This window comes from Antechinus flavipes, chromosome 2 (genome assembly GCF_016432865.1).
Source record: "Antechinus flavipes isolate AdamAnt ecotype Samford, QLD, Australia chromosome 2, AdamAnt_v2, whole genome shotgun sequence".
Lineage (NCBI taxonomy): Eukaryota > Metazoa > Chordata > Mammalia > Dasyuromorphia > Dasyuridae > Antechinus > Antechinus flavipes.
Genome location: NC_067399.1, coordinates 331,228,477 through 331,250,187, shown reverse-complemented (window position 1 = coordinate 331,250,187; position 21,711 = coordinate 331,228,477). Strand labels below are relative to the sequence as shown.

The following is a 21,711-nucleotide window of genomic DNA, read 5'->3' as shown; positions in this document are numbered from 1 at the left end:
CTTGCTTTATCCTTATCATATAGAAATGCTACTGATTTTTGAGAATTTATTTTGTAGCCTCGACTTTGCTCAAGTTGTTGTCTCAGTATCTTTATCTCCTGGGGTTTTCCAAGTAAACTATCATATCATTAGCAAACTGGGATAGTTTTATTTTCTCTTTACTTATTCCTTAATTCCTTTCTTTTGACATTACTTACAGAACTACATCAGATAATAATGGGGAAAGTATCCTTGATTGCTTCATACTTACATTTGCTGGAAAAAGTTCTAGTGTACTTATATTGCATGTGACACTTGCTATTGGTTTTAGATAGATGCTTTTCATAATAGTTTTAAAAAAGGTATCTCTATGCTTAGACTTTACAGTGTCTTTAGCATAAATGAGCATTATAATTTCTCAAAGACTTTTTCTAAATCTAATAAGATGATAATGTGATTTTGGATGTTTTGGTTTTCTTATTCAATCTGTTGTTCTTTTTTTGTTTTAGTGGATTGTTTAATTCATTTACATTTAAAGTTCAAAAAGTTACATTATGTTTTATATTTTGTCTTTAAAGGTTTTTTTAAAAATGATTTTACGTCTCTTCTTCTCTAAATATAGCACTTTGTTCTTTATCTCACTCCCACTAGCTCTTGTCTCTATCCCCTTTTCTCAATTGCTACTTTTTTCCTTTAAGGAAAGTTCTTCTTTCCAACTTTTATTTGGTTATATACCTCTTTTTTTCTTCTGTTATATAGATTGCCCTCTCCTGGTCTTCATTTCAGCCAGTCCTGTTTATTAGTTTTTTACTTTCAGTTTTGCGTGTGTCCTTTTCTAAAAAGGATTTCTCTTATTTTCTTCATTATTCATCTTCACTTTCTGTTTATTCCAGACTCACATTCTCTGATTCATGACTTATAATGTTCTGGTTTCTTATTTCTATATTCTTTTATGACCAGAGCTTCTAAAGTATCCAGTCTAGAGTCTGTTCTCTAGGGTATTTCTGTTAGACTTAGTTATCCCATAGATTCCCCTTTCCTGTTATAACTCACTATCAGAACAATGCCAATTATTCCAGGTGTCAGAGAGGAGACTGCCTCATGGTAGGGTGTTTCCCCCCGGTAATACCTCATGATCTTTTTCCCTGCTTAAGTTTGCCTGGAAATCTATGTGCATGCTCTCATTCCTCCTGCCTGGAAATCTATGTGCATGCTCTCATTCCTCCAAGTGCCAGTTGCTTCTACAACTTTCACCTCTCCTTCTAGGACAAGTAGACTTTTCAGACACCAAATACCCCAGACATCATACAATGATGTCTCTTCATCTCTTTTCATTCACCACTGGAACCTCCTCCCATCTCCAAATGCTTCCTTTTCTTTCCTTTTCAATGTTTTCCCTTTCTTCTTTATCTACTTGTTGTAGGATCTTCTCTTTCTGAGACCAGAGGTAACTTCCCTCTCATTTGTCTTTGATTTAACCCTACTTAGCACATCACTCATTCCTCTCTATTCTTCTGTACCTTTCCATCTTGTAATGCAGTACTCCCAAAAAAATCATTCACTTGTAGGCAGGCTGTCACCAGGTTCTGTCCATAATGCTCCCTGTAAGCCTCTTCATTGTAGTTACTTCTATCAGTTTTCTACCTTCATTTCTGTCTCTTTCTGTTCCTTTAGAAAGAAATTTCTTACTTGTCTTTCTATTGCTCTTTGCATTAATTCATTCCTCTTCTAATTCTTTTGTTTGAGATGCTTAAGAAACAAATATTAGCTTCAATTCTGATATTCTATCTAAAAATGTTTCTAAATCCTCCTTATTATTAAACATCCATCTTTTGTCCCATATGGTTAAAGTCAGATTTACAGGAGAGGTCACTATGCACTAAAACCTGAGTGTTAATGCTCTTTGGAATACATTATTCCATTTCCTCTTTGTTTTACCAGTGTGTGCAGAGTAGTGTTGCATTATTCAAATATTCTTTCCTCTGTATTTGAAGGGTTTTTCCTTGATGGCTTGCCAAACTTGTTTCTGAACTGAATTATTAAATTTAAACACTAAGTGTCTTGTGGTTTTGCAGCCGTATTTTGTTGTTGTTTGTTTGTTTATTTTTCCTGAAAGTGATTTGTGAATTTTTTCCAATGGGACTTCTACTTTCAAAAGTTTTGGACAATTCCTTCCTATTATTTATTTCATTACAGTCTTAAGGGTTTTTTGGTCCTATAAAGTTCTTCTGGGAGATCTATGATCTTTAGATTGCCTCTACTCTGTCTTCTAAGATCAGAATGTTTTGCTTGCATAGTGAACATCTGTTCTTTTAAGTTTTTTATTTTTTATTTCTTTTTTTTCTAGGACGTTCTCCACTTCTGTGTATTTGGATTCCCAATCTGTTGTTCTCTCTTTTATTTCTTTGGTGAGGCTTGCCATTCCAGATTCAAGTTTTTCTACTCTGCTGATGATTTTTGTTATATAGGATATAAATTCTGCTCTCAGAACTTTTATTTACTTTTAAGCCACTCAGTAACAGTATGTCCTCTTCAAATTCCAAAAAGTTCACTGTGTCATCAAAAACTAGATCATTTTCCTTTAGTTTTTAGTATTCATTCATAGATGCCTAAATTTGTTTACTAGACCTGGAAGTCACATTTCCTTCTATTACCAGAAGGAAACTTTTCTTGTTGATTTATCTGTTTATGGTCAAAGTCTTTGACATTTCTTCTTCTTGAAATCCTTGGTACTTTCAACCTTCTTTCTACACTACCATTCTCCCATGTTATTTTCCTTATTACTTTCTTCCTGACTCTGTCTGCTCTGATTATAGTTTCCTTGGTGGCTGGATCTCAGAATCTCAGCTTCCTCCCACCTTAGGCAATCTATAATTTACTAACACACATCACTACCCCAAATGACTTTAGAACAGTCAAAATAGCCTCCAGTTGAATGCTGTGCTGCTATCCACAGGACTGTGGACATAGCTCTTTATATGTAGTGTGTCCTGTTTGAGTGCTGTGCCCTATTCCTTCTGTCTCTAGTTCTCTAGCATGGCATTGTCAGTTCAGAACCTGCTTCCCTTGACATTGAGAGTTCAGAGACTGCTTTTCTTGATACTAGCAATTCAGAACTTTTCAGTGCTGGTGCTTCTTGTATCTGGAAGGCTGTTGTTCCTGAAGGGCTGAGACCAAGTTGGTTGCTGAGGAAAGAGCAAACTTCTGCAGCTTGGAGCCAAGACACTTATACCATGGAAAAATGAAAGGGAAGCAAGGAATAGAGGAGGATGTTGATGTAAACATGTGTTGTGTCCATGAGTCTGTTAGTGTGGCCTCAATGTCAATTGATGGAGTGCTGAGGGAGCTCAGGTCTGTTTCAATTCCTGGGTTGTTGCTGGGTTTCTAAAGTTTCTTTTGTATTCTGGATTTCCCAGATTATGGAAACAGCTAAAATTGCTTTACCTCTGAGATCTAATTTCTGTTTTGGAAAGGTCTGAGAGGTTGTAGAGATTGAAGAAAATATCTAGTCTGCCAAATTATTGCTCATGTGACCTAGAAGTCTTTTATCATCTCTAGAATTAAATTCCAATTTCTCTGGTATTCAAATCTCTTTACAATTTAGCCCTAATTTACTTTTCCTGCTTTATTACCCATTTTTGCTTTAATTCACATATGACACTCTTGATCCATCTTTGGTCTTTCTAGTGGTCTTAAGGGAAGTCCTTTCTCTTCTTTGAATTCCCAGCTCCTTTTAAAGTCCAGTTCAAGTAGTATCATCTATAAGAAGTCTTATTTGATATTCCATTAGTTAGTGCTTCTCCTCCACCTCAATTACTTTATATTTATCAGATATACATAAATATGTACATGTTGATTCTATCCAATAGAATATAACCTCCTGTATGGCAGACTAAAAGATTTCATTTTAAAATTTGCAACCCCTGTGTAAAAGCAGAGTGCCTGGTATATATTAGGTATTTATTAAATGCTCTTTTTGAATAGATAATTAGACTTTTGAAAATACATAATATAAAATGACAATATTTCTTAAAAGAAGACTCATGTATGGACCACAACAAACATTTCCACTCTTTCTGTTAATGTTTGCTTGCATTTTTGTTTTTTTCTTCTCAGGTTATTTTTACCTTTTTTCTAAATCCGATCTTTCCTGTGCAACAAGATAACTGTATAAATATCTATACATATATTGTATTTAACACATATTTTAACACATTTAACCTGTATGGGACTATCTGCCATCTAGGGAAGGCAGTGGGGGGGAAGGAGGGGAAAAGTTAGAACAGAAGATTTTGCAAGGGTCAGTGTTGAAAAATTACTTGTGCATATGTTTTATATATAAAAAGCTATAATAAAAAATAAAATAAAATTTCAGATAAAAAAAAGAGGACTCTTGAAAGAAATGCATACTTAAAAAAAACATACCCCAAGCTTCTTCTGTGATATAAAATCCTCTCTACTGAGTTTAAGATAAAATAATCCTGGATACACAAAAACCAAACACGTTGCTGTACTGGCACCTTTAAAGGGGAAACAAACAAAGAAACACAATTATGTCATTTGGATCAGAATCTGAAACTGAGAGCCAATTTATTATGGGAACTTTAGAACAGATAACTTACCAACTATACCAAATATATTTCTAATGTCAGGAACATATAGTGCAAGTAAAACAATGATAGTATTGACTGCTAAAGTGACCAAAACATGATGAATCCATGAGAATGGGCGATTAGGAAAAAATGTCATTATTATTGCTTTTCTTGCCTATATAAAGGAAAAAGAAACTAATTTAAGAAAAGAGAAAATACCATTAGGGAAATACTTGCTTAGATATAAATCTATCCTTCTCAAGATGTCTATTTTTAAAAAAACTTCTGTACTACACACTGCTTTTATCATGAAGTTTTTAAAAACACTAAAATTTTAGTCTTATTTTCAGATATTACCTTCCCTGCTTCAGACCTTGCATTTAATCTGACTAGTGTACTTACCATGTTCTACTATGCATAACATTTATGTACTTACCATCTCTCCTACTAGGTGGTAAGTTGTTTGTGGGTATCTGTATGTCCCTGCCCTGGGGTTAGCATAGTGTGCTATAAATGATAAATGGTTAATAAATATTTGTTGCACTGAATTTACATTGTATCTTTCTAGGCGAAAAATTATGAAAATGTGAAGATTTTCACACATATTTTCCTTAACTTCTTTGATTACCACTTCTAATCTGTCTAACATGGAGATCTTGCTATGAAATTTCATCACGGCAGACATTATTATATTTCTGAGGGCTATGCAAAGCACGGTATTAGAGGCCCTGGATAGATAACATGCCTGTTATCTAAGGACCATTCTTGTTGAGATAAGAAATTACTGGTTAATAAGGTAATAACAGGGGGCAACTAGGTAGTCCAGTGATAAGAGTTCTGGGCCTTGGATCAGAAAACCCATCTTCCTAAGTTCAAGTCTGGATTTTCACACGTGGTCAAGTCAGTTAACCCTGTTTGCCTCAGTTTTCTCATCTGTAAAATGAGCTAAAAAAGGAAATGATAAACCACTCAAGTGTCTTAGCCAAAAAACCTCCAAAATGATCAAAAAAGTAAGACAACTGAAAAATGACTAACAATAGATAATAATGGTTATCAATTGGTCCTTAAAGTCCAAGTTCTAAAACTGAAAAGAATTTCTATGAAGGAAATATTTTAAGTTGCTGACAACTCTCACAGCATTTGCTCCTTCAAATGGCACTTACTAAGTATAACAAGCATTGGTGAGAAGCAAATCAATAAGAAGACAATAGCCCTTGAGGAGTTTACAATCTAAATGAATAGAAAAGATACTCATATAGCAATATATGAATACTTTCCCCCTAGTGACATAGTAATTCTTAGAATTCTCATGTACAATAATATTTTTTTTTTGTTCATTCATTCATTCTGCTCTCAAATTTTAACAAGTGCAAAGTCAATGTTTCATTTTGGCTAAGATTGAACTAAACTTTCTCTGTGAAAACAAAGTTACAGTAAATCAGCAAAAACATACTTTTGCTGATTTGAATTTTCATCTTTTTTGTATATAATTCTTTTGAAAACACAATACAGAATTGGAGGAAAAAAATTTAATCCTTCCCCCCAAACCTTACAATGCTGTGAGACAGCTTAAATCTAAACTTAATCTCAAAAAGCACAAATTAGTTTAGCGGTTCACTGTTATTTTTGTCCTTTCATGAAGCCATATGCAGTATGAAGTCTTTGATCAATCACTTGACAAATGAATAAGATACACAAGACTAGATTTGACTCAAATGTTCTAGTCTGCAAAGAATTAGTATTGCTACATTAAGGAAATGACTACAATAAGTAACAAGACCTTTAACAGTACTTACAGGGAAATGGATTAGAGGGACTGTCAAGAGCACAGCAAACAGTATGCATAACTTTACAGCCATTACAACAACATCATGTGGCAAGTATTTGCTATAACCCTGTAATATTTCGGATTTCACTTTTTCTGCAAATAACAAAATAAGGTTCATCATTATAAATTGCTCAGAAGCGAAAAATGGCCCATAGTTTCTTTTCCATGAACTGAGTCTTTGCAAGACTTTCTAAAATAACTCAAAATATTAGCATATTTTTACCTTGGGCAATAAGGACATACTTTTCTCCCTCTTTACATGTGAGCTATCCAAACAGAAACAAGCACACACACAACTGCCAAAGTTAGGAAAAGAAGTAAGAATATGGAATTTTTTTTTTCCAGGATCTTGAGGAGCACTTCAAATGCTATTTTGCTTATTTTTAATCTCACCTGTTAGTTCAAATGATCCCAAGTGATTTTAATTATTGTTACCCAAAACAGAAAATGGTCAAGTAGAAAATTAGTTACTTAGTAACATAAGGGAGTTGCTAGGAGGGGATGACAAATTCTACTCAGTATATGTGGCTATTTTCCATTGATGAGACCTAAAAACTGAATATGTCTTAAGAAGATGTTTTAAAATGTACATATAGAACAGTAGGAAAAGTTCAATTTTGATTTAAGTTGGAATTATGCTGTATTCTTATTTGAGAAAAATAAGAAGGGTAAGAAGATATATTCAACAAATATTTAATGAGTGTCCTCTGTCTGGCACTGTGGGGATACATGGTTGAATAACATGCAGCTCTTGTTCTTAAGCAGCTTGTAATAATGGTAACAAAGGGAGAAAGCTATATATAAGAGGACAAAATAAAGTACAATTAGAATTTTTAGAAAAAAGATTATTTCTAAAAGTGATGGGGATAGGGATGGGAAAAGATCATGGAAAATATCTGGGAAGTGGCTAAGTTGGACCTTATAGGAAGTTTTAACAGACAAATAGTGGAGAAAAAAAGAGAAGAGAACAATACCAAAGAAGCAAGGAAAAACATAAACAAAAACACAAATGGCAGGGAATAAGGGGAGAAAATCCACATTTATATAGCATCAATATATGTCAAGCACTGTGCTAAGTACTTTACAAATATTATCTCTCTACTCAAGTAGAAAGTGAACAGTCCTGTAGACAGAACAGAGGAGTTCACTAGGGATGGAATTCTGAGTACATGAAAGCAAGCAAGTGGAAATAAGGCTTAAAATGCAGGAAGATATTTGTTTATAGCCTTAAGTGCTGGAATTATGTGGCAGGGAGACTTCATTTAAAACCAATTTACTTGTATGACATGATATCATCTCTCTGATGTCACAGTCTTCTTTGAGAACTTAAGATAAACAACAATAATATGTGGCAGGGATTGTCTTATATAAGATCCATATCTTCAAAAGGATGAGGAGAGTAATCTGAACACAGTAGAAATTTAAGAAGTGTTTATTAAATTTATTTCCTTTAGTAAGCGATTTTAAGCTACTAAAGGTTTTTGAGCATGATAAAAGCTCTCCTTTAGGAAGAATTGATTCTGGGAGACAGTAGAGACAGGAAGGCATTATTACCATTGTCTAGGTAAGAAGTTATGATGTGCATATCCTTTGACCTAATAATGCCATTATTAGGCATGAATTCCAAAAGAGATTTTAAATTATAAAGAGATTTACAAGATTTTAAGAGATTTTAAAAAGGGAAAAGGACCTATATGTAAAAAAAAAATTTATAGCACTTTTTTTCTCAAGGCAAAAAAATGGGAATTGAGGGGATGCTCATCACTTAGGAAATGGCTGAATAAATTGTGATATGTGATTATTATGAAATATTATTGTTCTATAAGAAATGATGAGCAAAATGCTCTCAGAAAAACTCAGAAAGTCTTTGTGCAAAATGAAATGTACTATATACAAAGTAAGAGCAATACTGTGGGATGATCAGTTGTGAATGACTGCTATTCTTGGCAACACAATGATCCAAGATTATTCTGAAGGACTTATGATGAAAAATGCTATCCATACCCAAAGAAGTGACTGACTGTATCTAAATACAGACTAAAGCATAATTTTTTTTAACTTAGTTTTTTTTTAAGTTTTTTTTTTTTTTTTTGGAGGGGAGGGGAATGGAGATCTTGGCTTTTTTTCATGTCACGACTTTTCATGGAAATATTTTGCATAACTTCACATGTGCCTTCTCAATGTGGCGGGGGAGGGAAGAAGGGAGAGTATCTAGAACTTAAAATTTTAAAACATCTTAAAAAACTATACTACATATAATTGGAAATATATATATATGAAAAAACCAGAAGTAATGATAGCCTAAATAAGGATGTTGGTATACTGAATGGAAAGGGACATTTGTGAGGGGCAGCATAAATATTTAATAAAGATAAAACGGAAGTTTCGTGATTAAAGGCAGGAACAGTGCACTTAATAAGTGTTTCTATTTGAAAATTAGCTAAAAATGCTTTCTAGACAGTGTGACGGCATTATTGTCTAGTAAATCAGAGAGTGGGAGACAACAAATCTAGGTTCTACTCTCAAAGGCTTGATATTGTGAATTACAGAATCTCAGAGTTAGAAAATAACTCAAAGGCCATCTAGTTCAACCCATACCTGAACACAAGCTGATTTAGTAAAGAACCTAATGCTTAATAAATGCTTGTTTATTTAACTTGACTTGACCTTACTATAACTCACTACACCCATCCAAAAACAGAATATGCTACTTTTAGTGGGTTTTCTCTTAATAAAGGTTTCCAAACAAAAATGGAAAGACACATTTATCAGGTTTGTTGTAGAAGGGAATCTTGTAGGATGAGAATTCCCAACTTCTTAAACTATGATTCACAACCTCATCTGGGGTCTCATAACTGAATGTGGAGGTCACAAAATTATGATGTTATCAGTAAATATTTGATTTGCATTTCTATTTTATGTACCTACACACCTTGTCTCTATAAGCCTTTCCACTCCTGCTAAATAGCCTTCATTTTTTCACCAATCTTCTAAGATCATGACATGATCTTGAGGCCTTTCACCACACAGTTCTTTGGATATTCTCCAGATTATAAATGTTCTTTATAAAATGAAGTAATAAGAACTAAACAGATGAGGTCTGATTAGAGCAAATAGGAAAATATGAAGGATTAATGTATTTTCATTTTTTGAACTACAACTATTAAGACCTGTAGTATTAAATTAAAAAGAATAATTATTAATTATTTAAAAAGAATAATGATTAAAGTAATAATTTGGGCAATAGTTTTGTTTATCAGAAGAAGATAATTTTTCCTTTTTAATAGATAATACCAAACTCTTATTACATATTCTATCATAAAAACCAAGATTATTAATGTTGGGCAAATAAGTGAAGGCTTTTTCTGTAACCCAATTTGAATCAGATATGAAATCAACTTTTGAATGCTTGGATAGAAGACAATGTCTCACATAAACTGAGATATGACCAGAAGTCTGAGAAATCAATTCTAATTTAAACTTAAACCATTATAAGTCTACCTTCCATCTTCTCAGATTTGCTGTCAGAGCTACTTGGTTAGCTATGTGTTCTTAGTTGAGCCAGAACACATGTAACCAATATGGTAAAATAAGCTTGTATGGATCCAGACAAATCTAGACAAATATCATAAGGTGACCTCTACAAAGTATATATTACCCTGGTTAAAACAGTGTCATAATCAGAGCAGGTTGCCAACAGGATAAAAAGTTTATAAATTGGGACTCATTACTTGACTTTTGATATTTGGAAGGCTTTGACTTTGGATCAAAATTCTTAATAAGCTCTTTGCTTCAAGTATACTCTGTATTATATGAGATCTGTCATCTGTAGTCATTTTGGCAAAAAGGTGATATGGAAGTTTTTTCTTGCATTGTGATTAAATGCCAAAATAGATCTGTTCTGAATTGCATATCATTATCTCCATCATGATACTGCCTTTAGGGAAGGAATTAGTTTGTGTATGCACAAACAAAATAAAACCATGCAGTCCAAAAAACTCTTTAGGATATACTTTTCCTTGAAATTTTCATTTCTCCACATGAGGACATTTGAGTATTACAAAATACTTGTGACTGTGGACAAGGAGCTGAGATTTAGGAAGATGCAAGAAGGAAAAACAATATTGTTAATCAGGCTAATCTCTGTAGAGGAAACATGTTATTTACAAGCATTAAAGTCTTTTGGATGACATGACATTAAGAGAGAATTTTTAAAAACCTACAAGTTTAATCTAAGTGAGCCAGAAACAGCAAAGAATTTGCTTCAAAATGAAATCTTTAGTGAAAGGCATTTGGACTCCAGAACATACATATAGTTTTCCTCTTTAATCCTCCTTCTTCTCCCTCATACTTAATACAACTACAATGGTAAAGGCACTGGATTCAAGAGTCCTGAGAATCCTAAAATTCCAGGGCTGACTTCATAACTTACCACCTCAGTGACCATAAGCCAATCATTTAATCTCACTCAGCTTTGTTTTCCTCATCTTTAAAATGAAAATAATTTTACACTACTTATCTTGTAAAGCTTTAATGAAAATAAAAGGAGATAGTTACATACTGTGTTTTTTAACTATAATGTGCTATATGAACTATGATTCTTATTACCGTTATAGTAATAATAATCAATCAGCAAACATCCATTAAATACTGACTATGTATCAGGCACTGTGGTAAGTGAAGAGGATGAAAAAAGAGTCAAAAAAAAAAAAAATCCGTAATCTTGAGGAGCTTATAAATGTCCCATTCCATTTGTTGTTTCCATCTGCCTGGAAGGACTTTTTTTTTTCTGGCAACAATTATAAAGTTAATTAATTTACTAACAAAATTTATGCCTTTTAAAAAGTATTAGTAATCTGAAGTTTCTTATTATCTAGCAGAAAAGCACTGAAATATGTACAGAGCTGGTTCCTGACTTTTCAAAAGACAATAAAGCAATTCCTTCATATCTTTAGGATGATTCAATTTTATCCAAGTGGTTTTCTGAGTTAAATCTACTAACAAGGGATGGACATAAAATCCAAGTACACAATAAAATTCACTAAGTAATAATGCAGGAAAAATAAGTTGCATTTATCTTTTGCTTATATAATTGTAAATATTTTACCATAAAAAGTGAGGTATCCAAATAATGCTGATAAAAAATAAACGAGAAAACTTAAAGCAATCCCTGTATTGGTTACATTCTGCATTCGACTCTTAGAAGGCCTAAAAGACAAAAATAGAACCAAATAAGAATCACAAAACTGAACAAGACAAGAACCATAAGCTGGACACGATCTGAACAAGAGATCAGAGAAAGATTTGCAGACTCCAATTCATAGTGCTACTCAGCCCTAGAAAACAGAGTCCATTGGCAACATTACATCAGAAATTGCAATGGAAAGACATCATGTGAGAATGTTTTTAATCATGTGACATTTTCCATGAAGACTCCATTGATCTTTTTGGTTATTGTTGTATTGTTTTCCAAGAAACCTTCCATAATCTACTACTGAAAATCATGAGGGAAGGAAGGAACTGACCTAGAAAAGTTTCAAAATGCTAAAGGCATTTTGATTTCACATAAGATCATCTAAGATTTTTTACACATTACCTTTGAAGCTCACAGTATATGGGCAATACTGAAGTATGGCAGAGAAATGAAAATGCCATAGTTGGAATGGCATAAGCACTCTGAAAAACAAAAACAAAAACTCGCAACAAACATGAAATTGTTAAATAGTTTCCTGTTAAAAAAGCTACCACTAAATTTGACATTCTGGTCAAACAATATTCTTTGTTAAGCAGCTATATTATCCAAAGGAAAATAATTTTCATGATGTGATAGGAAGTTATGAATGTATTTATATTTCCTGCTTTTATATTACAATTTTTTGAGACTCCCTTACTGTATATATATTCTTCTTCTCCCCTCTTAACTTCTCTCTAAACAGTTATGGTCAGTATTCAAAATCCACAAAAAAATGTTTTATTCATTGGCTAGTTTCATCCTAATGTCATATGGGAAACTTCTTTTGCCATGAGCTATTGTTTTCTTAGTTAATACATGTAACCATTAGAATATTTAATCCACAAGCATTTATTAAGCACCAACTATGAGCCAGGTGTTAGCTATACAAAGACAAAAGTGAAAATAATCACTCTCCTTAAGTACATTACAGTTTAGCTGGAGAAGAGGCTATTGAATATCTATAATTATGTACAAAGAAAAGCCTTCATGTAGAAAGTGGCTTTTGAAGGGATTCTGAAAGACAGAAGTGAAGTGGAAGTGCATTCCTAGCGTAGCACAAAGGCATAAATGTGAAAACGAAGGGCTATGCCATGAGGCCAGTTTGGCTAGACTGTGGTGAGTGTGGAGGAGGATAATGGACAATAAAGATGGAAAGATAGGTTGGGACCAGGTGGGAAGGGCTTTAAGTGACAAACTGAAGAGTTTGTCTCTGGAGGTACAGCCAAATTGTGATCGATGTGAATAACAAATACTGTGAAGCATTATTTCCACTGGGTTAGAACCAACGACCATATTTTATATAATTATAATTTCAAATAGCACAAATTTCAAATACATGTAATTACCGCATAGCAGTCCTTATTTGCACTTATGTAATAGACTGAAAAGAGAAGGGAAGGTTTCAAAAGATGTTTCAAAGGCAAAAATCAACAGATTTTAGCAACAAACTGGATATGGGGTAAGAGATAGTGAGGAGGTGAGTTTGACACCTGAGTTGTGAGTCTCAGGGATTGGGAGAGTGATGGTACTCTTGACAGTAATAGAAAAGTTTGAAGTGAGAAAGAGAGAGAGAGAGAGTGAGAGAGAGAGAAAGTGAGAAAATTAGTTCAGGGGCAAAGACAATAAGGTTAATTTTGGACACTTTCAGTTTAAGATGTCTACTAGATGTCCAGTTCAAGATGTCTGAAAAGCAGTTGGACATTCAAAGCTGAAGGTCAGCAAGGAGGTTAGGGCAGGATGAATAATATGAGAATCGTCAACATAGAGATAATGATTAAATCCAGAGGAACTGATCAAATCACCAAGTGTAGTGCCATAAAGGAAGAAGAGGGCCAGGACAGAGCTCTCTGGGACACCTATAATTAGAGAATGTGACCTGATCCTCATCCCAGCAAAGACAACTAAGGTGTGATCTGAGAGATAGGAGGAAAATTAGGAGAGAAGGTTTCAAGGAAGAGAGGGTGATTAATTGTTAATGGCTACAGGTCACACAGAATAAGAAATGGGAAAAAGAGGTAAGGTCTGACAGAGTGGATCCCTCCTGAAGCACTCTTTAATCAAGATATTTGGGTCTCTAGGAAAGAATTCAGGAAATCAAAAGGTTATGTCTTCCAAGGCATGGTTTCAGGTTGGGACAGCAAAGTGACTAGCTAGGATTTAGCAAGACAGATAGGACAAAGGAGAAGGGTAAATAATACAAAGATTATTTACAAGGATAAATAATATTTTTTTTTATTTTTATTTAATAATTACTTTATATTGACACTCGTTTCTGTTCCGATTTTTTTTTTCTCCCTCCCTCCACCCCCTCCCCTAGATGGCAAGCAGTCCTTTATATGTTGGATATGTTGCAGTATAAGGGATAAATAATATTGTAGATTTAAACTGGTCAAGTAAAGGATCAAGACTAAGAAAGGGGGAAAAAAGTGAAGCTGAGAACAGGAGTGATAGTCTGGGAAAATACTGAAGGGTGGGAAGAATGGAATTCACAATGAAGACAAAGAACAGAATTAGGGGAAAATGGAAAGACTAGATAAAAGAACTGCAGAGACCTAATACTGGAAGTTTAACACATATGAATGACAATGAGCTCAAGGCTATGACCTTTACTGAATAAAGTAGAAAAGAGAAATAGATCATGAGACTAAGGAAATTGAGGAACTTGAGGGTACATCAAACCATATGCTGAAGCTCCCCAGTGTAAAAGCAGGATTTGGAACTGTTAACCAAGTATACAACTCCTTGAAAAAAGGAGGGAAAATGTCCTGGGGACTGGTAGGTTATCCAAGTTCACCCTTTTTGCATTCTCAGTCCTTTAAGGCTAGGGCATGAAGCATGCTCAAGTCCACAGAGTAAGGATTGCAGTATGGATCCCAGATTTATCATTTAATTATAAATTCAGAAAGCAGCAAACTTTAAAGTTTTGAATGTTTACCAGAAGTCCCTACTGTTTAAATTAAGTCAATGGTTCACTGTTTAGGCTGACTTTTGTTACAGATACAGTTTTTACTTAAAGGAGGAATTTTTGGTGTAATAGACTGATTAGTTTTACAAATCCATGGCACTGTAAGTACCTGTATTGTCAGAAAGATTCACTGGAAAGACCAAACAATTTGATAATATGTTCTACACAAGGGTTTGTTTAAAACCACACTGTCAAAAAGTGCCTATTTTATGATGGCCCTATACTTAAAAATATAATTTTGTCAGGCAAATCTATACTTAGAATTTCCTATAAAAATAACTAATAAGTATAAATACCTTAAAAACAAATGCTACACAAACCCATTATAATTAAAATGTGAAAATTAAATGAGAAAAGTCTGTTAACAATTTACCTCTTTGGAGATGTGAAAAAACTTTGGTTTACAATCTTCTGTGATATTTGAGATCTGTGAAAGAACATAGGGGAAGAAAAATAAGAAAACAAAAGTTAGCCAGTTAGTAAAATGGTAATTCAGAGTAATCACCATTTATATCTACTGGAGTTTTAGATATGTTTAGTTCACTTGATCTTCACACAACCAAGATACTACTATAATTTACTGTTCAGTTTTTGAATAAGGTTGTGGTTTTTTTTTTTTTTAAAACAACAAGAAAAATGAGTTGTAGTTGTGGCTTTTTCTCTAATTAAAAAAAATATTAGCATGATCTTTCTTGTCAGATTAAAATATGAATTATTACAAATCTTCAAAAAACAACTAGGTCATTACCTGGAAGAATTCCTCTTTATGACTGAGTGTCAGTGGACAAGGGATGGACCATTTTTTCACTATAACCTGTAAAGTGAAAGAAAATTGTACTTTAAAAATTTCATGATGAACAGATTACTTGAAAGAGAACAAAGCAATGGCAAGCCAATCTCTTTTCTTAAGGGAGATTCTATTTGGACTTATTTCCCTCTAAATTAAATTAGGCAATTACAGTTAAGGAATGTACTCTCCATTTAACTGATGAGCCCAAGTTATGGCCATCTCTCCAGATGAAGCACTCCACATCTGATAAGGCCTTAGACAATTCATAATGTGTGGGAAACTACCTGTATGGTCACAGCTAAGTTTGGTAACTCTCTTTACTAGTCCCAGAGACAAAATTCTTTTATTGCTTCTGAGAAAAGTCAATCTTAAGGCCTAACTTACAGAGATGTGAAGATGAGACTAAGAGAACAGTATAACAGAATAGGGATATTGTTACCTTGAAGGCAGGGAATTTGTAACTGTCTTTTGTCTCTAAACAGCCTTCTTAACCTTTTTTTGTGTCCCAAACTTCTTTGGCAATCTGGTAAAACCTCTCAATTCTTTCTTAAAATAGTGATTTTTAAATAACTGAAAGAAATGCTAAATTACAGCTATAGGTTGGTGAAAATAAGAATCTAATTGTTTTCTGATGCATGCTCATGGATTCCCACATTAGAATGATTGCTCCAAGATAAATGAAGAAGAATTATTAAAGGAAGCCTTGGTAAACACATAGCTTAAATCTTATAGATCGAAATACTAAAAGTATGTAGACAAGAAGGTCTTTAATGAGAGTGATGCAGCATCTCCTTGGATATTCTGCCTCCAATCCTTTATTGGTCAGTGGGTACTTCAGAAATGTCTGGTGAATGAATGTGGAAACAGTTGCCTGGGACAGAAGCATAAGATCATAAAATAAGGGAAGAGTGAAGACTCTGCTTCTGCTTTCCTGGTTGATATAGATATAAACATAGGCTATTTTATTGTCTTAGAAACATTAAAACCAAAGATAGGAAAATTGAAAACCAAAGGGACCGTGTCTCTGAAACATTCTGAATGATCTATATAAACCCAGTTAGGAAAAATATTTTAAAAGAAATATAAAAGAAAGAAAGGGAAAATCTTTCTCAAAAGCCTCTAATGAAAATTTTTTATAACTAAACTTTTTATTCCAGTCATCCTGTTCTTGCCCAATAGTTCTGTTTACATCAACACAACCAGTGTAATCCTTGGATTTGGAGGAATCTACTCTGTAAATAGCTGTTTCTGGCTGCTCTCCAGTGTAAAAAAGGCCAGGGAATTAAAAAAGAAAGAGATCTGTGCTTTGCAGAATAGCAATAAATAAATAATAACATTTCTATCTGATAATAATTTTTATCTATCCAACCAAACATTGCTAAAACAATATCAAGCAAACAAAGAATGTTAAAACAATATCAAGCAAAACCCACTTAATTTCCTCAGTAATAAAATGAATCAATGAAGAGGCATCCTTAAATCTGATAGAACAAAGTAGAAAATAAGAAATGTGAATGATATTAAAAAGTTGCTTTAATTTTGCAATATGTGAGTTATGATAAGGAGGGGGGGAAAGCAGTAATTGTATGGTTTTAATTCAAACTACTTAAAATAGATCAAGATTGTTAGTTGTGGATGTTGGACAAGAGAACTGAAAGAATTCACAAAATAAAGATGTCACACTTACTTTTATCCTCCAACACTCTTATTCCATCTGTGCAAGCTACTTTCTTGGGCAAGGTGAGGCCCTTTTATGGCATTTATAACTTAGCCACTATTGACTGGATACCCATTAACAGCTAAGCAGGTGCTGTCAGGAAAATTCATCATCACTCACCTCCCCAGAATATTTACCTCCTGCCTACCAGATTGCCTCTGACTTTGGCCGATACTATTGTTAAAGGCTCTGCACTTGAGGCAAGGAGCAGTGAGTAAAACCCAGGCTCCCTATCTTTTTATTTTGGCTGTTATACACTGAGTTGCATAAGATGAGCAAGCATACATGGGCATTACCTTTACCCCAAACCTACCCTTCTTTCTAACTTTCTTTTTAGAGTCAAGTACACCATCACCCTTCTAGCCAACCAAGTTTACAACTTTAGTAGCATCTTAAACTTTCTCATTCTCTTCATTCCACAAATCCAATCAGTTTTTAAATCTTTCATGTCTACCTTTATGTCTCTCCCATCTGTCTCTTTTTCTCTATTGACAGCTATTACCATAGTTCAGACCTTTGTGATCTCTCATTTGAACTATTGTAATAGCCTCCTTCCTAATTAGTTCTCTGAATCATCTCTCTTTTCTTAAATTCATCCTCCATACAACCACCAAGGTGACTTTCCTAAAGCTCGGAGCTGCAGTCAGTCCCCTACTCAAATTCCAATGGCTCCTTATATATTCCAGCATCAAATGTTGTTTCATTTTTATCTCATCCTTTTAAAATTTCTATTTTAAGTGAACTCTGTAATGTATATAATTACTAGTGTAGCAAACAGGATATAATTTATTAACAAGTAAATAAACACATACCGGAAGTGTGTGCTCAAAAAATTTCAATGAAAAGGATGCATGATCAAAAAAAAATTGAAGTTCACTGACTCAGAGAAAAAATAAATTAGGAATAGAAAAATCAAGGCAAGAGAAATCTACAGTATTATGAAGGATGGAAACAAAAATAAAGCAAAAAGAATGGGGAAAAATAGTCCTAGTCAAGTTATAAAAAGATAAAGTCAGGGAGATAGAATATAAAGAATTGGGAATAATCCCAGTGATTTATTATCTTGCCTAAAATACCCTTCTTCTTTCCTACATCTTTGCAAATTCTATACAAACTTCCAGCTTCAGCTCATTCCCACTGACCCTACAAAGCAATGTAATGAGCTTTACTTCCTCTGAACTACCAATAAACTTACAGTCTATACTACACCCATTACCACTTAATTATAAGATTTTGTCATTCTAGGATTGTTTGATATGCATTATTCTTGTTTTGAAGCTCTAAGAGAAAGATTAATTCTATACTTCTGTATTTACATGGCTCCTAAATTCATTGCTGAGTACATAGAAGGAAGATGAATACTTGTTGACTGATTTTAAAAAATTATATTTCTTGCAAATTAAGACAACTCTGAGATAACACACACCTGTCAGACTGGCTAGACTGACAAGGAAAGATAATGCAAAATGTTGGAGGGGATGTGGGAAAACAGGGACATTAATACATTGTTGGTGGAATTGTGAATACATCCAACCATTCTGGAGAGCAATTTGGAACTATGTTCAAAAAGTTATCAAACTGTGCATACCCTTTGATCCAGCAGTGTTACTACTGGGCTTATATCCCAAAAAGATCTCAAAGAAGGGAAAGGAACCTGTATGTGCAAGAATGTTTGTGGCAGCCCTCTTTGTAGTGGCCAGAAACTGGAAACTAAGTAGAGGCCCATCAATTGGAGAATGGCTGAATAAATTGTGGTATATGAATGTTATGGAATATTATTGTTTGGTAAGAAATGAGCAACAGGATGATTTCAGAAAGGCCTGGAGAGACTTACATGAACTGATGCTGAGTGAAATGAGCAGGGCCAGGAAATCATTATATACTTCAACAACAATGCTATATGATGATCAATTCTGATGGACCTGGCCATCTTCAGCAATAAGATGAATCAAACCAGTTCTAATGGAGCAGTAATGAACTGAACCAGCTACGCTCAGCGAAAGAACTCTAGGATATGACTAAGAACTATTACATTGAATTCCCAATCCCTATATTTTTGCCCTCCTGCATTTTTGATTTCCTTCACAGGCTAATTGTACAATATTTCAGAGTCCGATTCTTTTTGTACAACAAAACAACGGTTTGGATATGTATACTTATTTTGTATTTAATTTATACTTTAATATATTTAACATGTATTGGTCATCCTGACATCTAAGGGAGGAGTGGGGGGAAGCAGGGGAAAAATGGGAACAAAAGGTTGGCAATTGTCAATGCTGTAAAATTACCCATGCATATAACTTGTAAATAAAAAACTATTAAAAAATTATATTTCTAGTTTTTTCCTATTTCTAGTATAGTTATTTAAATGTTGTTTATAATAATAAGCTATTCAATAACTTGTAAATTTGAAAAGAATGCTAATTTAAGAGATCTAGGGCTAAATTTCCAGTTATATCACTGGCACAAACTAGAATTTTGAGGCAATTACATGGTAAAACTAATCTTCTTAACCTTATAAATGTTCACAGACAAAAATAAAGACAAAAATCAATAATTAAAAAAAGATCAGAGAAGGGAGACAATCACAGTAAAGATAGTGATTTTTATTTGCATTATTACATAGTTTTAGCTAAGCAAGTTTAATTTTATTATATCATTGATTTAAAAATAATTTCAAATATAGTTTTGATATAAAAACATAAAGATATTGATCCCTTCAAAAAAAAAAAAAAGACTCTGGAAAAGAACCCTTTATTTTCCTCTCTATCATTTATTTTAAAGCCAAAAGTTTAAATGTATCAAAATGAATTTGTCAAATAAAGAACATAAATCTTTTTTTTTTAATGTACAGTATTTTTCATTGTCCTACTGTAAACCAAATTAAAATTTTGCTCACAAGCAAAAATTGGAACAGATGGTTTCTAAGATTACTATAAATGTAGAATAAGGGTATTACTTCCATATGACTGTAACAGTTAGAAATCTGGACCAAATTAGAGCCTATCTGCCATGACAGAAATTAATATTGCAAAAACTATAGTGGGCATATCTTACCAATATTTTTCACCTGTTTCAAACTATTAACTATGAAAACTAGATTACACTATTTCAACTTCCAATTTAAAGATTTTTCATTAATACAAATTAATTCTTTAGCAGCCATAAACATACATCTGTATGCACTGAGTTCTGCCTACATATATAGAAGTACTCTGGACCTAATAATTATATTAGAATAAAGGCATTATCAACATATCTCTTCACTGTAAGGACTGTTTTTATTAATTTATTTATTAATTTAAATATACCTGCAGGTTACAGGATTAACAGATATAGAGCTGGAAGGACTTTAGATCATCCAGTCCAACCTCATCCTTTTCTAGATGACAAACTGAGCCCAGAAATATTAAGCGAATTGACTCAGGTCATACAGATAAGTTAAAGGCAGAGAGGGAAAATGAAACAATATGCAAAAGCACCATGTAAATTATGCAATGGAAAACTGTTTTATAGGAATCTTCAAAGTGAAAAAAAAAATAAGACAAAACCATAAGCATCCAGTGCTTTAGTGCCTGGGATTCTATTTCCATTTTGGAATAAAACTATTTTATCCTAAATATTTCAGCCACTAAAATGATGATCTGATCAAACTGGTATAAATTATGGATGTTTCTGGGCTATTTTGACAACTCTTCAGGACAGGTTTTTTTTTCCAATGCTATTTTCCTTTTTTTTTTTTTTTTTTTTTTTTTAACTTTTTATGAAGTAACATTTTATCCATTTGTAAAACAGAATTTTCTTAAGTAAATATAAAAAGAAAAAAAATTTTACCAAGTTTATGAAAAGCATACTTAGATACATATCTTCTTGCAAACTACTTACTCTTACTAAGTTTAACGCTTGGACACTAGTCATGAAACACATCTATACCAAAAAAGAAAAAAAAAGGGGGGGGGTGTGGATTTTTCTAAATTGCATATAATAACATCTTTAAGATACTAAAATTTATTTATGCTGCCCAAGAGAAGTTTTGCTTTTTCTTCATTCATTTTAAACATGCTGAATCATTCAGATTTTTCTTAGATCAGTGAGTTAAGCTTAGTTAGAATTAATTCATCTTTTTTAGCACCTCTAAAAGTTAAAAAACTCTAAGAAAAACTGTATTCTAGAAGTAAAAAAATTTTTTCATTTCTTTGTAGTAGACAGAACGTGACAAAATTTTATTTACTAACTCAAAGAATAAATTCCCCAACTACCTAAATTTATGCCAGGAATAACCCAAACTTGTGCAGAAAAATTTAGAAATTCTAGTTCCATGGTCAAATGATGTGGTCAGTGTTCCTAAGGTCTGGTTTCACTGATCACACAGTATTATGATGACCTGTGCCAAATGAATTTTACAGTTCATGTCCTGTTCACCACAGTGTTATAGACAACTATTTTAATCTTCCCACACATCTTCTCTTTGGATGAGGTTTTTGAGAATGTTTGAAAAATAAGAAATTTAGGCAATTGGATGTATTTCTTGTGACCCAATATAAGATTTGTACTCCTGTTTAAAGTAAGAAAAAACAAAACTTACTATCTGATTTAAGGAAAAATAA

General features: G+C 33.2%; 1 protein-coding gene and 1 long non-coding RNA gene across 3 annotated transcripts in view; one reads left to right on the top strand and one right to left on the bottom strand.

Moving 5' to 3' along the window:
• Nucleotides 1-21,711, top strand: part of LOC127549600 (uncharacterized) — a 1,392,683-nt gene that overhangs the window by 738,069 nt on the left and 632,903 nt on the right. The window lies entirely within an intron of this gene.
• SLC38A6 (solute carrier family 38 member 6) overlaps nucleotides 1-21,711 on the bottom strand; it is an 81,228-nt gene that overhangs the window by 7,359 nt on the left and 52,158 nt on the right. The window contains exons 9-15 of the mRNA XM_051977781.1: nucleotides 15,346-15,411; nucleotides 14,971-15,024; nucleotides 11,996-12,075; nucleotides 11,507-11,607; nucleotides 6,368-6,492; nucleotides 4,602-4,746; nucleotides 4,405-4,499 (exon numbers count right to left, since the gene is read on the bottom strand). Of these exons, the coding sequence (XP_051833741.1) occupies nucleotides 4,405-4,499; nucleotides 4,602-4,746; nucleotides 6,368-6,492; nucleotides 11,507-11,607; nucleotides 11,996-12,075; nucleotides 14,971-15,024; nucleotides 15,346-15,411 (666 nt within the window). The remainder of the gene's footprint in view (nucleotides 1-4,404; nucleotides 4,500-4,601; nucleotides 4,747-6,367; nucleotides 6,493-11,506; nucleotides 11,608-11,995; nucleotides 12,076-14,970; nucleotides 15,025-15,345; nucleotides 15,412-21,711) is intronic.